Raw genomic sequence first — 14,725 nt, forward strand, 5'->3', positions numbered from 1 at the left:
TCACGTTCTTCTATCCTATCCGACCCGCCTCGGCCAACTCTTGGTTTTTACGACCTCGACGGTATTAGAGCACTCGAAGCCTAGGGAGTCTTTCATTTCCACGCCCTTCGTGGCCCTTGTCTTTCTTTGGCCGATATCTTCATTTTTCGAAGTGTTGGACCTCTTCCATTTTTCCTCTCTGATTAGTGTTATATAGAGGATGGTTGCCTAGTTCTACTTCCTCTCAAAACAGTAATCACCACCACCACAACCTAACTCTTGGGGTGTCTTCAACTAACCACTGCACATGAATTGCAGCAAATGTGTGGTGCCTAAGGTTTATCCTAATTCATTTTACGGTCAAGGTAATGGTAATATGGTATCTTTATTAATAGAGTCAATTCACGTTTCTGAGATCAAAAAGTACACTTCACCACCTACATAACCAAAAATATCCACACTATTTACATATGAAGTCTAAAAAATCTGGATTGAAAACCAAATGACAAATAAGCTTAAGATCATGTAGTTTATAAGCATGTCTTATGCACCTCTGAAAATAAATCCAGGTTTATGCTAGGTTATTAATTTCTTATTTACCCATAAAAATTAAGTCTTCTTAGAATTCCTAACGCAAAAGAATATTACTAAAAAACAACAGCAGATAGGTTTCCGTAAGCATAACAAACGACATTTATGTGATGAAGATGGCTTCTCTAGGAATAACATTTCGTTTACTCAGTATTGACACCCTATATTTGTAAGAAAACTTATTTACCGAAATTAGACAATATCCATCCATAATGAAACAAATTACTTTTCTTTTTTCCAAAAGAATGAATGCTAACTAAACGTTTCAAACACCATATTTGCTTATTTCACATCAAAAAGAATAGGAATTGACTGCTTTTAATTCGGAAACATTTCTACTGTTGGCTGGCGTCATCGTAGAAAGTATTTTTTTTTATAAAACATGAAGTTATGTGTGCATTATTTCCAAAAGAATAGTAATATAATTTAACAGGTTATGGGCCCAACCGACGTGAAATCAGGAGGTTGTGGGCTCGGATCCCACTGGCATCCCGTTGGCCATTTCTGTTCTGTTCTTAATATCTCTTCAGCATGTGCTGAACACGGCCTAATGGGTTGAGAGTATATTTCAAGAATTGATAATGCTTGTTTTTGCATTAAAATTGTTCTATTAAAGTCACTGACTAGCAACATTAACAAATAATAGGAGTTTTTTTAGGGTTTAATTCGGCGCTGTGTAGTAAATGACACTCTATAATGAGAATTCGGATCTTCCTTGCTCTTTTGCACTGTGAGACATATCAGCTACTGTAGCACACGTCGTTCCGTCATTAATTGTCCTTCAACGCTCATGAACATGTGCGGCAGAGACATACGCGAACGTCTTCTCTTGGTTCATTTCTCCACTGCAAGACGCTCCTCCTCCATAGACGCCTTCATGAAGAACGCTATGTAGTGGAACAGCTGTGCCCACGCCTGCTGGAGTTCTGGCGTCCAGCGGTCTTCCAGCGATGGCTGGATCGCCTGGATAAACTGCGGCCCGATCAACTGAAACAAAACAAGGAGAAGAAATTACTTGAGGTGTATTTTACGTTAGCGTTCATACACCTATTAAATGACACGGATTGACTTTATGCTGTTAATCTCTTTCATAGGGCAGTCAAATTATTTTCTTACAAGACATTCCTACCAGTTGAATGTATGATCTCGATAATATTATTGTCCTTAATTCAAGAATAGGCTATGGTAGTTACTTTGTTGACGTTAGCTTATTTATAAAGAAGTAGGACATTTACTTGTAACACACCCATGTGAAGTGAATCGCTATTATACCAACAGGTTCAAAAAGTTCGCAGAATTATTCTTTCTATCGAAATAAATAACATCTTGTAGGCTTTTTTGCATTGGTTGTTGGCAGCATTCATGACGCTACGTTCTTCCAATAATAATAATAATAATAATAATAATAATAATAATAATAATAATAATAATAATAATAATAATAATAATAATAATAATAATAATAATAATAATAATAATAATAATAATAATAATGCCATTGGCTTTAAGTTCCACTAACGAATTTCACAGTTTTCGGGGACGCTGAGGTGCCGGAATTTAGTCCCGCAGGAGTTCTTTTAAAGCTAGCAAATCTGTCGACACGAGGCTGACGTAGTTGAGCACCTTCAAATACCGGATAGAGGCAGGATCGAACCTGTCAAGTTGGGGTCACAAGGCCAGCGCCTCAGCCGTCTGAGCCACTCAGCCCGGCTTTCGTTCATACAGATTTCTTGTTCATCTATCTATACTAATATATGAAGAGGTGAAGTCTGTTTGTATGTAATGGCTAATCTCAGGAACTATTGGACCGATTCTAAAAATTCTTTCACTAATAGAAAGATAAATTATCCCTGAGTGCTATAGGCTATATTTTATTTTAAAAACAATTCGAGGGTGGCGGGCGGGGGGGGGGGGGACGACGTGGGGAGATAATAAAAATACTAGGTTAATGTAGAGGAAATATCGAATTTGTCGTACAAGGACGAGACAAAGCTCATTTTAAGCGATAGATCATCAGTGGCACGCTCACGGAGATCTTGGCTCGTTACAACGCGATGTTTCTTCTGCTCACGGGTCAGCAGTCGGGGTGGGGGAGCAATCTTGTAATGGACACGCCTCATGTTCCATTCTGATGTTACGATTGTCTGCACAGATCCTCACGAAACACCAGCAATGTCTACTATGTTGTTGATCGCCCTCGGACGGTCCTGACGCACATGTTCCCGAATTCGTTCGACGTTTTCACGGGTGCTGCTCGTGGAAGGTCTTCAACAATGGCTCCTCGTCTTCAAGCGACGTTCTTGTACCTTTTAACTATGCGTATATAAAACTATTGTTTTCGTTGCGCAAACTCATCAATGCTTGTGAACTGGAGATGTTATGAATATGTGTGACAAATTATATGACTGCAGAAGTCCGTCATGGACACTTTTACGAATTTAATTTGTGACTGTTTGAAACAACCATTGGAAAATAGCCTTCTACCTGCAAATGATATACAAATTCCAGAATGGACAAAAGTTTTATATCCAGAACATAGGCCAGTCGGTGCTGAAAATAATGTTACTACTGGAGAGTTTGTGTAAGAGGCTGAGAATTCCAGAACGAGAGGTTGTTAAGAGTTTTCGTGAATTCCTGAGAGAGAAGAAAATGTCTTCTGCATTATTACAGTTCATAAACGCTATCAACAGCGTTTCCATTTCTACTGCTGAGAGTGAGCAGGGTCTTTCCTTGATGATCCTGATTATGACACTAACAACAGCTCCTATAAAAATGGTCACCGTGAGTACACTGATGTTCATCAAATTATTGGACCTTCTCTTCAGTTAAAAAAAAAATTCCCATATATTAATTGCTGTTCCTGGAAGGGAGGCATTTAGCAACAGACGCGAAGAGTAAGGAACGAACTCGTGAAGATGGTAACATTAATGTGATGAGCCCGATTTCGAAGTTATTAAAGAATTTAAAACATTTTCTTCATCTTTGAATGAATTATTACTTATTCACTAGATTGGCCACACAAACCGTAGTCGGTTTTTGGCCTCGCCAATTAGCCTCCTCCACCTTTTTTGAACCGTGTATTCTTTTTCGGCTAGTCCCATTCTGCTCATATCCTCTCTGACCCCATCTGTCCATCTCAGTCGTGCTCTTCCCTTTGGCCTTTTGCCTCTGATGTTTTCTTCCACCACATGCCTGGTTATCTGACCTTCTCGACACATTACGTGTCCATACCACTTCATCCTCCTCTCTTTAATCACTGTCACAATGTCTAGCAATTTGTACAATTCCTGAAGTTCTAGGTTTTTCCTTTTCCTCCATTCTCTTCTATCCTTCACTGGTCGAAAAATCTGTCTCAGCACAGCATTCTCAAAAGTCACGAGTTTTCTTTCTGTCTTTTGGGCTTAATTTCCATTTCATAAATCTAATCGCCATTTGTCCAAAATAAATGAACAAGAGTTGGAAAGGCCTATTATATATTTCGATTTTCTTGTATTATCTAATGGGATGACAGGGTTCTGTTAAGCTTATATTTAGAAAAGTGTAAAATGGCCCTCCGCCGACTGTATTTAATAAATAAATAAATAAATAAATAAATAAATAAATAAATAAATCAATCAATCAATCAATCAATCAATCAATCAATCAATCAATCAATCAATCAATCAATCAATCAATCAATCAATCAATCAATCAATCAATCAATCAATCAATCAATCAATCAATCAATCAATCAATCAATCAATCAATCAATCAATCAATCAATCAATCAATCAATAAATAAATAAATAAATAAATAAATAAATAAATAAATAAATTCCTGGTTAAAACTGTATTCAAATTATAAAGTTAAAAGGGTTTTGATATATAATCTAAGGATGCTCTTGTTGAACGAAACATTTCATTCTGTTAATAAACTGAAATCACAATAACAATCGTAAGCATTGATTAAATCCATTGAATTTATCAAGAAATCCCAAAAAATCCCAAATACGTACCCATGTTCGTAAAGAAAAATGCACCTTAAATGCTGTAGGAGTGCGTAAATACGTCATCCAAACATACATTCCTACACCATGGCACGATAAGGTTCTTTTTCCGTGACACAAAGACATAGGAAAATGAACAGAACGAAAATTGTTCTGATGGGCTGCATATCAACATGTGGCTGGGAGGCGTGACCATGCAAATAATGGGTAGGGCGATACGTGTTATTGTTTCCGAAGTGACGTAGTATCTCGGGAGGAAGGAGCCGTACGTTAAGAGGTGATAGTGTTGGCGAGTTGGCCGTGCGGTTAGGGCCGCGCAGCTGTGAGCTTGCATTCGGGAGATAGTGGGTTCGAACCCCACTGTCGGTAGCCCTGAAGATGGTTATCCGTGGTTTCCCATTTTCACACCAGGCAAATGCTGGGGCTGTACCTTAATTAAGGCCGCGACTGCATCCTTCCCACTCCTAGGCCTTTCCTATCCCATCGTCGCCATAATACCTATCTGTGTCGATGCGACGTATAGCAAATTGTAAACAACATGATGGTATTGTTCATTCTAAACATAGCCTACTGTGCGGTACAGGAGTGGCAAGAAAGAGGCTGCTGTGCGCCCCTAACCGCACGGCCGTTCGCTCTTTCGGAGTCTTATCAATATCGCGAGAACAGTTAATGAGAAGGAAGGTCGTATGGCACTGCTGCCAAAACAGAGGCCGTTGTAGATCAGTTCAAGGAGCATTTATTTTTCATGACCGCGTTCTTCTTGAAATGATCTTCTATCTTATTACGTCACGTCGAGTACAAACAGTATATCCCACAGTGTTAGTTCAGAAAAATAAATGGCCAAAAGGACACCAATGAGATCCAAACCCGTTACGGTCATTACTCGCATTAGTTAGTAAAGTATGGTTATGTAACTGTACTTCTCTTTAAAGCAATAACGGGGCCGATGACCTAGATGTTAGACCCCTTTTAAGGGGGAGACCCAGCTTAACAAAGGAAAAAAGAAGGTTAATATTCATTCGATTGTTAAATATGCTACAATTTTTGCAGACAATATCTGCACATATCCCAGTGTTGGCATGCTTCCTGGCAACCGGAAGCAACTTCAATAATGTCAGAATTTTAATAATTTTAATATTTTAAAATAAAATGTTCAAAATTTCCCGCCTTTTTAACAATATATAACTGTTTCCCTTATAAATTCCAAGTTTATAAGAATTTTCGTACTTTTCCTTTTTTAAAGTGTGTATCAAATCTCCAGCTACAAAATGAACCTCAATCATTAACATAGACTGTTTTGTTGGGTTTTTATTCCGAGCACCAGAAAATATTAATATTTTTGTAAATGAATATGTTATATAAAATCTAATTTAAATCCCATTGATCTGAATGTGGTACAGATTGTAGTACAACATTATGGGAGGAAACTCTGAAAAATTCATAATTATCCGTGAAACAGTAATGGAGTTATGAAGGAAACCGTTAAGAAGGCGGGAAATGGGGTACAGATTGTAGTACAACATTATGGGAGGAAACTCTGAAAAATTCATAATTATCCGTGAAACAGTAAGGGAGTTATGAAGGAAACCGTTAAGAAGGCGGGAAATGTTGAACATTTTATTTTGAAATGTTGTAATTAGAATTTTGACGTTATTGAAGTTGCTTGTGATTGCTCTGAAGCATGCCAATACTGGGTTATGTGCAGCATTTGTCAACTACGTTTGTAGCATATATAACAATCGAATGAATATTGGCCTATTTTCCCTGTGTTAAGCTAGGTCTCTCCCCTTAACTACTGTACAAGCGTCTTCAAAGCAATAACCACACTACCACCATTGGACACAAAATCACTTTCTTTAATGGACAACTTTGGACTTGATTACCCCTGTGTATGGGGGCGGCAAAATAACACCCACGGTATCCCCTGCTTGTCGTAGGAGGCCATTTAAAGAGGCCCCGGGGCCTAGGGAGTGGGCCTTGTCTTCTTTGGCTGATACCTTCATTTTTCAACTTTACCCTCTGATTAGTGTTAATAGGGAATGGTTGCCCAGTTCTACTTCTTCTTAAGACAATAATCACTACCACCACCGCTTGATCACAAATAATCAATCGTGTAGTTTGTGTTACAGATTAAATGTTAAGTCCAGTTCTTTCGAGAAGAGAAAATGAAAAGCAAGGAACATGTTCTCGTATATTTTTTTTTATTTTTGAACGCTGTTCTCTTTGTGCGGAACGGAATTTAATTTCGTGCCGTAAATTAATATAGTGTGAAATTCCTGCCATAGTAGAATTCAGCAGCGTGTAATCCCTGGATATTACAACTCAATAGCTTACCCCAGAGAAGCACGAGTCGACATTGTTCATTTGTTATTTTTAAAGGATCAACGAAATGAATATACCAAATGATTAATTGATTGGTAATTAAACTTCCGTCGTTGCCTAGCCGAGGCGGAAAAGGCGTGCTTTTTTTTTCTTGTTTCACCGTTGAGGATAGCGGCGTCGAGAGTTCCGCGCAGTGTACAGCGGTCCCCTTCATTTCCGTCCGTCTTGCTTCCCCAGCTCTTTGCGCGGTGGGGAAGTCTCCTCATCGCACCTTTAGAGGACAGGTGTCATTAATTTTTTCAACAGAAATTACGAAAAAATCTAAATTTAATAATAATGATATTTGCTTTACGTCCCACTAACTACTTTTACGGTCTTCGGAGAAAATCTAAATTATTATTCATAAAATATTAATTAAGCTTGTCAATTATCAATCAAATTACGTGTCCTGTGAAGGGAGGGGCTATGAAAGTACACCCTCCTGTGGGTGGGGGCGATAGAATAACACCCACGGTATTCCCTGCCTGTCGTAAGAGGCGACTAAAAGGGGCCCCAGGGGGGTTCTTTGGTTGGCGACCACCGACCTGACCATTAGCTGAGACCTGGTATTGTTTATACTTACTTGCGCCAGGCTCCTCACTTTCATCTATCTTATCCGACCTTCCTTGGTCAACTCTTGTTCTTTTCCGACACCAACGGTATTAGCTTTGCGAGGGCTAGGGAGTCTATTATTTTTACGCCCTTCGTGTCCATTGTCTTTCTTTTGCCGATACCTTCATTTTTAGAAGTGTCGGACTCCTTCAGCTTCTTCCCTCTGATTAGTGTTATGCAGAGGATAGTTGACCAGTTGTACTTCCTCTTAAAACAATAATCACCACCACTACGAGATAACAACAAATAAGTGGACGTCAACATTTTGCTGGTTGTAATTTTCAACCGCTAACGCAGTCGCAACAGTACAAACGGAGAAAAATATAATTGTGCCACATAGCATACAAACAGAAATTGACTTATAGACCAAATATAATGGGTATTAGCATGTTTCTACATTGCCAAACGCAAATCTACCTTTATACACCAATAGAACTAGCACATGTTAGATAATAATATAAAAAATATATATTGCTGTCCTCTTTATTAGTCTTGTTTTCGTAAGCAAACAACCGTCTTAAAATTAGATGCAAATGATGACAAAGTGTTACAGATAAGCGTAAACAACTTCTCAAATCTTCATCTGAAATGCTTGCTGGCAACCTTGGTTTATTCAGTTTTCAAACTGAAAAGAATCGTTCACATACGAAGGTAGGACCAAACTTACTCTTTTGATGAAGGCGAGGAAATTCATGATGAGGAAAGGTTTCACAAAATTATTTCAAGCTTCTTGGTGCAAAGAACATGTCTCGTAGCCACGTGTGGCAGTGGGAGCTGGCGCTTGTTCGCCGAAACGGAAAAGTGGCTCGAAATATACTGAAATAAAGGAGATAAATCTGAAAGTTCTTGAAACCAGTTTTCAAATTGTTCTTTGACTTCTTTCAAACCGTATGTGCAATTTCAAACTTTTCGCTTTCAGAAACAGTTACTAACGTTGTTCGTGTTTCAACGAATATGTTGTATTTATTCATTTAAATCGCGATTATGATGATTGCTCTAATTACATTACGTCACTTATTTATATATAAGTTTAGTTTCATACCTTTGCTTTAATCATCTCTTTAGAGTCACCCTCTGCGACCCTGCTCCTTCAGTGATTCACTTCAGACTGCGTCACAAGTTGCTAGCTCAATTTGTCTTTCTGTTCACGTCATTGTGACGTCAGCGGCAACTTACCTTCTTATTGGCTGTGAATGATGAAATGTAGCCCTCCGCGGTTATTATTTCTTGTTTTGCAGTGTTATTTGCTTTTTCAATCATTTGTTATTGAGTTTCTGTTCTCTTAAGGATTACATAAGAATTTTCCCGTTATTTGTTTATTATTGGTCTGTAATTTAAAATCAGTTTCTTTCAGTGTTATGTTTTACTATCTTATTCGCCGTGCATTATTCTCAATATAAGGACTGCGCCTGACCTACTGAGACTAGAAAGGGCGTTACCCTCTAGGTGGCCCGCTCCACCTCTTCAGGGTGGGGAATGAAAGCATTTGATGATGATGATGATACTGAGCAGGACAACTTGGACAACTTGGCCTGATCCAGCCCTCGCCGGAACGCTGCAACTGTAGGCCACTCAACCAACAGCTACGATCTAAGTCAATGTCAGGACTCAGCAAGAAAAACCACTCGGGCTGACTTAGCCCACGCTATCGAGCAGTACGGTTCTACTCAGCGATGGCTAAACTTCGCTCTCTCGTGTGCACGAACCTATCTACATAGCTGGGCCACGCGTCATGCAGCGGACTTCAAAATCCTTGTGAATATGCTTGCTGGAGAGGCACTTCTTATTTTGTAGGATGAAATGAACGTAAGACGTTCTCCGTAAAAACTTTGTGGTCAATAATGACTCTAATTCTTCTTAAGGCAGCCTTGCTACATCTTTTCCTGAGTCTTAATTCGTTTGGATGTTGTCTAATTGCCTTTTATGGCACTCTTGTAAGATTTAACGCAGTCTCAACTGCTTTGCCATTTCAGGACTTAGTCCTCCTTAATTGCCTTTTATGGATTTATGTAAAGTTTACCTTCAGTTTCACTGCTCTTTTCATGTCAATTATTTACGACTTATATCTTAATTCGTTTGAATACTGTTTAAGGGGAGTGATACACCTGGAAGCATGCATTTTGTTAATTACTCTATATCTATGGAACCATAACAGGGATTTGAATTAAACTTCGTACACTTAAATTACAAATTCTGGGCTTTTATGAGAGGTATACAGTTCAGTGTACACAAATGTAATAAAATTTAAGTATTTAAAAATATTTCTTGAGTGTTACAAAGAACAGATTTTCTTGAAAACTATCAATGCGATTGGCATAAAATATTTTTCCTTGAAAACAACGCTAAATTACCCAGAATAGATATCTATGAACTTAGCTGAAGAATACGTTACGATTTTATAGGTTTTAATATGAATATTTAAAAAAGTTTAGAATTTCACGCGATGTTTTAGATGCACTGAGCATATTTTTCAAAGGACTTCAATAGTTGAGGTTCATCCTCTATAACTTAGTTACAACAAAGGGAATTCCAAATTTCATGCAGTTTGGACCGTTAGTTCTTGAGTTATTGCGTTTTTTGTGTAAAAAAATTAAAGTTTTAGGAAAATGGCTCTAAACACAGTATATCATTTCCAGTTACACATAACACTAGAAGGCACCTGTTGCGTATTTAGTGCCATCTATCTCCATGTTCTTCCATCCTCAGCCTCCTCCTTGTCCTTTGTTCCTCCTTTGAAGACTTTCAAAGCCGTTTTTCAGCAAATTTGACCCGAACAACATCACGTTCAGAGAGAGCAGATGTTGCACATTTCCCAACTTTGATGCCTATACATTCTAGCACTTCCACTTTACTTTTATTACCACCATTAAAAGAAGACACAGCTTCAGCATCTGCAATTTTCACAACTATTCTCCCTGAATTTGAGTTTTTAGGGCAAACAGTCCATACTTTATTGTTAAAGGACTCATTACCATTTAGAGTCCGACCTTTCAGACATCTCCTTAGGAAGTCAGTAGCAGCAAAGTCTTGGAATTTTGGCTTAATTGTCTTCATCGCAGTCACTGGAATTGGGTGAGGGTGCTTATAATTCTTCTCAGTTCTATTTTCCAGGGCTTGACGCCACCCACACCATGATCCTGAACTTTTCGTACAACATGCATTTTGAGGGTCAATGTCAGTAGAGACTTAATGGTACCATTTAGCCCATATAGCCTTCCTCATGTCTTCCAAGTTGACTTTATTTTCCCTTATGGCATTCCCATAATAACACTGCAGCTTGTCGATGATAGCATCAGTGAGATGATCCGCACCGCCAACAATCTTCTAATTTTATGCCAGCCATCTTCTTCTTCTTTTGTCTGAGTCTTACAAACTTGACACGATTCAAAACAAAACCTCGTGTTTAGGTTACAGGCACAGAATAACAAAGCAAGGACTATCACTTCCGGTTCAAAGGATAATTATTAAATGGTCCTTATGCGTTCCCAAAACAGTGAAAATTGGTGGAACACACAAATGCCACGCCCACACACTGACAGTTCAGTACATCCATGAATTTAAATCGAAATATCTTTGTCAAAATTGGAAATTTCGCTATAAAACTTCAGATTTAGGTAAATAAATGTGTATTATTTCATTCGAGATCAAAAACAAAAAAAATGAAAAAATCATATTTCCAGGTGTATCAGCCCCCTTAATCGCCTTTGATGGCACTCTTGTAACATTTAATGCAGTCTTAACTGGTTTTCCATTTCAGCACTTTGTCACTCTATTCAATTGTTTATGAGTTGCCTTTCATGGCTTTATGTGAGGTTTATTTTCAGTTTTACTGCTCTGCTCTTTTCATGTTAATTATTTATTATTATTATTATTATATTCACTACTTTGTCCTTTTTTACAAGGTTTAAATTTAATAAAAGAATATTTTTTGTAACTCTGTGGTTACAACCCTACAATTCCAAACTTTAGTGAACCTTCACTCTTTTCCCAATGGTAGGGATTTATACCCTTATCTTCGATTATCCCTCCAAATGTAGTAAAATGTGCGGCATTTGATGACTCCAGTTGACCTTCCCACAGAGCAAGCCTACGTTGTTCCTTTAAATATTGTAACTTTTTGCTTAGTCGGTGATTGAATAATTTTTCCCCGTCATAGATTCTGAGCATTCAAGTCCATTAGAAAAACTAGGTAAATACCCTGCATGTAGCCTATATTGCTAATTAAGTGGTATGGGAAACTTCTGTTGACTCATCCAATGCGATCGAATATGCTACCAACTTTTCAGCGTGTTTTATTAATTGGCTATAAATGTTACCGGCCATCACATTAATTTGATGAGCCATTGAAGCGAAAGGCTGATTTATTCAAATTTACTGTCAAGTGAGGGACATAAAACTCCAACAACTTCAGGGAAACACACTCTGATGAATTCGCCTTCAGAAAATAGCTATTTTAAAAGCAAGTTATAGCTAGCCTGAAGTAAAGCTTATTTATTTTGCATTTCCTCCTGTATTAGTACAAGAAAGACAGGGACAAAACAAAGTTAATAATCACATTTGATGCAAAATAAACTCAGAAAAAAAAAATACAAATCAATAAGAAATGAAGAAGAAAGCAAAACAATGGGACGTTGTTAAATTTCCCCTTTATTTTGCCCCATACAGGTACTTGAAAGGGAAAGCAAGAGGAACTTGTCCGTAACGGACAAAGAATACTTTTCTTTCTTGGAACATTTTGCAAACACATGTAGGTGCTTTACTAGCAAAAATTAATAACACACAAACTAATAATGTATACTTAAAATAGTAAGATTTGTTAGGCTTATTCCTCTATGGATGGGCGGAGTAGAATAACGTCCACGGTAAACCCTGCCTGTCATAATAGGCGACTAAAAGGGATCCAGGGGCTCTCCACTTTGGAGAGTGGGTTGGTGACGTTAACTGAGCTCTCCTTCCACTTACTTGTCTCGTTGTTTTCTGACCCCCAACGGTATTAGGTATCAAGGCCTAGGGAGACTTTCACTCCCACCCCCCCTTCGTGGTCCTTGTCTTTCTTTGGCCGATACCTTGATTTTTCAAAGTGTCGGATCCATTTCATTTTTCTGTCTGATTAGTGTTATATAGAGGATGGTTTCCTAGTTGTACCTCCTCTTAAAACAATCACCACCACCACCACCACCACCTGTGAAAATGTTGCTCATAGGGTCGGTTGGTACCTGCATTTCAGTGGGCTTGGTAGACTGAGATGTAATAGCAACTTCTGGCTCGGTGAGGAAAGCAACGGGAACTACCTCACTCCTCATTTCCCTAGTACGCTTCTTCAGTGATGCCCAGGCCATCTATGACCGTTGATGGTGGATCTGAGCCTTCGGGCTGAAGACTGAGCATACATCACCAGTGGAGTAATCGGATGTTTTCGCTTGTCTCCTTGTGGTTTAAAGTTGGACATTATGAATGCTTGTCGAAAATTTCAAGATATATTATTTTAAAGAGACGCCCAGAGCTAACGGCTTCTCCAACTGAAATTACTTTTTAAGTCATTTTTAGAGTATTATATACGCTTACAAATAACGCTTTTGTTTTTGACCGAGTAAGCTGCCGTGCAGTTAGGGTCGCGCAGCTGTGAGCTTGCATTCGGGAGATAGCGGGTTCAAACTTACCTGTTGACAGCTCTGAAGGAGGTTTTCCATGGTTTCCCATTTTCACATCAAGCTAATGTTGGGGCTGTAGCCAACCTTAATTAAGGGCACGGCCGCTTCCTTCCCACTCCTAACCCTTTCCTATCCCATTGTCGCAATATGTCCTATCAGTGTCGGTGCACCGTAAAGCAAACAACAACAACAATAATAATAATAATAATAATAATAATAATAATAATAATAATAATAATAATAATAATAATAATAATAATAATAATAATAATAATTTGTTTTTGAAGTCGGACTGACGGTTACAACGATTGCCCTCAAGCGCGGTACCGCCAAAAAACCTACAACCTGTTTTCCAGACATTGACCGGGTCAGGGAGATGGAATGAATGAAGCCCCCATCTTGCGGCAAGGATAGCAGTTATGCCAGCTGCCAAAGCCTGTTGCACTCCTCTGGGGCAATGATTAATGACTGACAGATGAGATGGAATTATAATGGAGAGTGTTGCTGGAATGAAAAATGACAGGGAAAACCTGAGTACCCGGAGAGAAACCTGTCTCGCCTCCGCTTTGTCCAGCACAAATCTCGCATGGGGAGACCGGGATTTGAACCACGGAACCCAGCGGTGAGAGGCCGACGCGCTGCCACCTGAGTCACGGAGGCTTGCGGTACCGCCAAAATGGGCTCTTATTTGGTGGTCATGTTGTTTTGACGGGTGTCGTCACAGATTTTGTCTTCTTTGAAATGATATAATTACAATTACTTTTAAAAAAATTTGCTTTACCGACCGAGCTGAAGTTCCATGCGCCCCACTATAAATTCTAAGTCCTAAGGAGCTTACCTTTCTTGCAATGCATTAGTAAACACACACACACTTGCGTTTCGGCATCTTGAATATTCTGTCACATACCCGCTACAACACAACAGACTTTGCTGCTGAGAGAATGAACCAAGACAAGAGAAGCGAGGGAAACATTTTCTCCTACCAGTGATGGACATTAAAAAGAGTTATCGTATTATAAACAGATTTATTTGTTAATGAAAACACAGGATGTACTGCCCATTCTAACAAGACGGGATGAATAGGTGTCCAAAAAAAAAAAAATATCGGGACACTGGGACATCAGATTGTCCTGTTGAAAATGGAGGTATGGTCACTTTAAATGATAGAATAGTATGTCGAGAGGGAGACTTTTTTTGTTAGTCAGAAGTAACTGAAGTTCTTACCTGAATTTGCGTTTCATTGTGTTCATAAAACTGCAATATTATAACTGTGATTAATCAGGAATATAGCCGCTGCTGCAATGAAGGTCCACGTAAAAGTGTGTAAGGCATAACTGTAGCTTTTTCACATTTCATACATTAAGCTTTGAGATTCTTGAAGTTGTTTTCTTGTTTTGAAGATGGTCTTGATTCCTTGCAGCAAACCCATGCATAATTATGTTGGTGCTGAGAGGACGATCTGGCGGTATGCCAGTGGATGCAGTTTGACGATGTTATTATTTTGCTGGTGCAGTGTATCGGCCGATTATACAAAACCAAGTTATG

General features: G+C 38.7%; 1 protein-coding gene across 1 annotated transcript in view; it reads right to left on the reverse strand.

Annotated features, from left to right (window-relative positions):
- Nucleotides 1–353: 353 nt before the first annotated feature.
- Nucleotides 354–14,725, reverse strand: part of LOC136881028 (neuroglobin) — a 307,501-nt gene continuing 293,129 nt past the window's right edge. Inside the window, exon 5 of the mRNA XM_067153620.2 lies at nt 354–1,557. Coding sequence (XP_067009721.1) covers nt 1,405–1,557 — 153 coding nt within the window. The 3' untranslated portion in view covers nt 354–1,404. The remainder of the gene's footprint in view (nt 1,558–14,725) is intronic.

Source organism: Anabrus simplex, chromosome 9 (assembly GCF_040414725.1).
Source record: "Anabrus simplex isolate iqAnaSimp1 chromosome 9, ASM4041472v1, whole genome shotgun sequence".
NCBI classification, from domain to species: domain Eukaryota; kingdom Metazoa; phylum Arthropoda; class Insecta; order Orthoptera; family Tettigoniidae; genus Anabrus; species Anabrus simplex.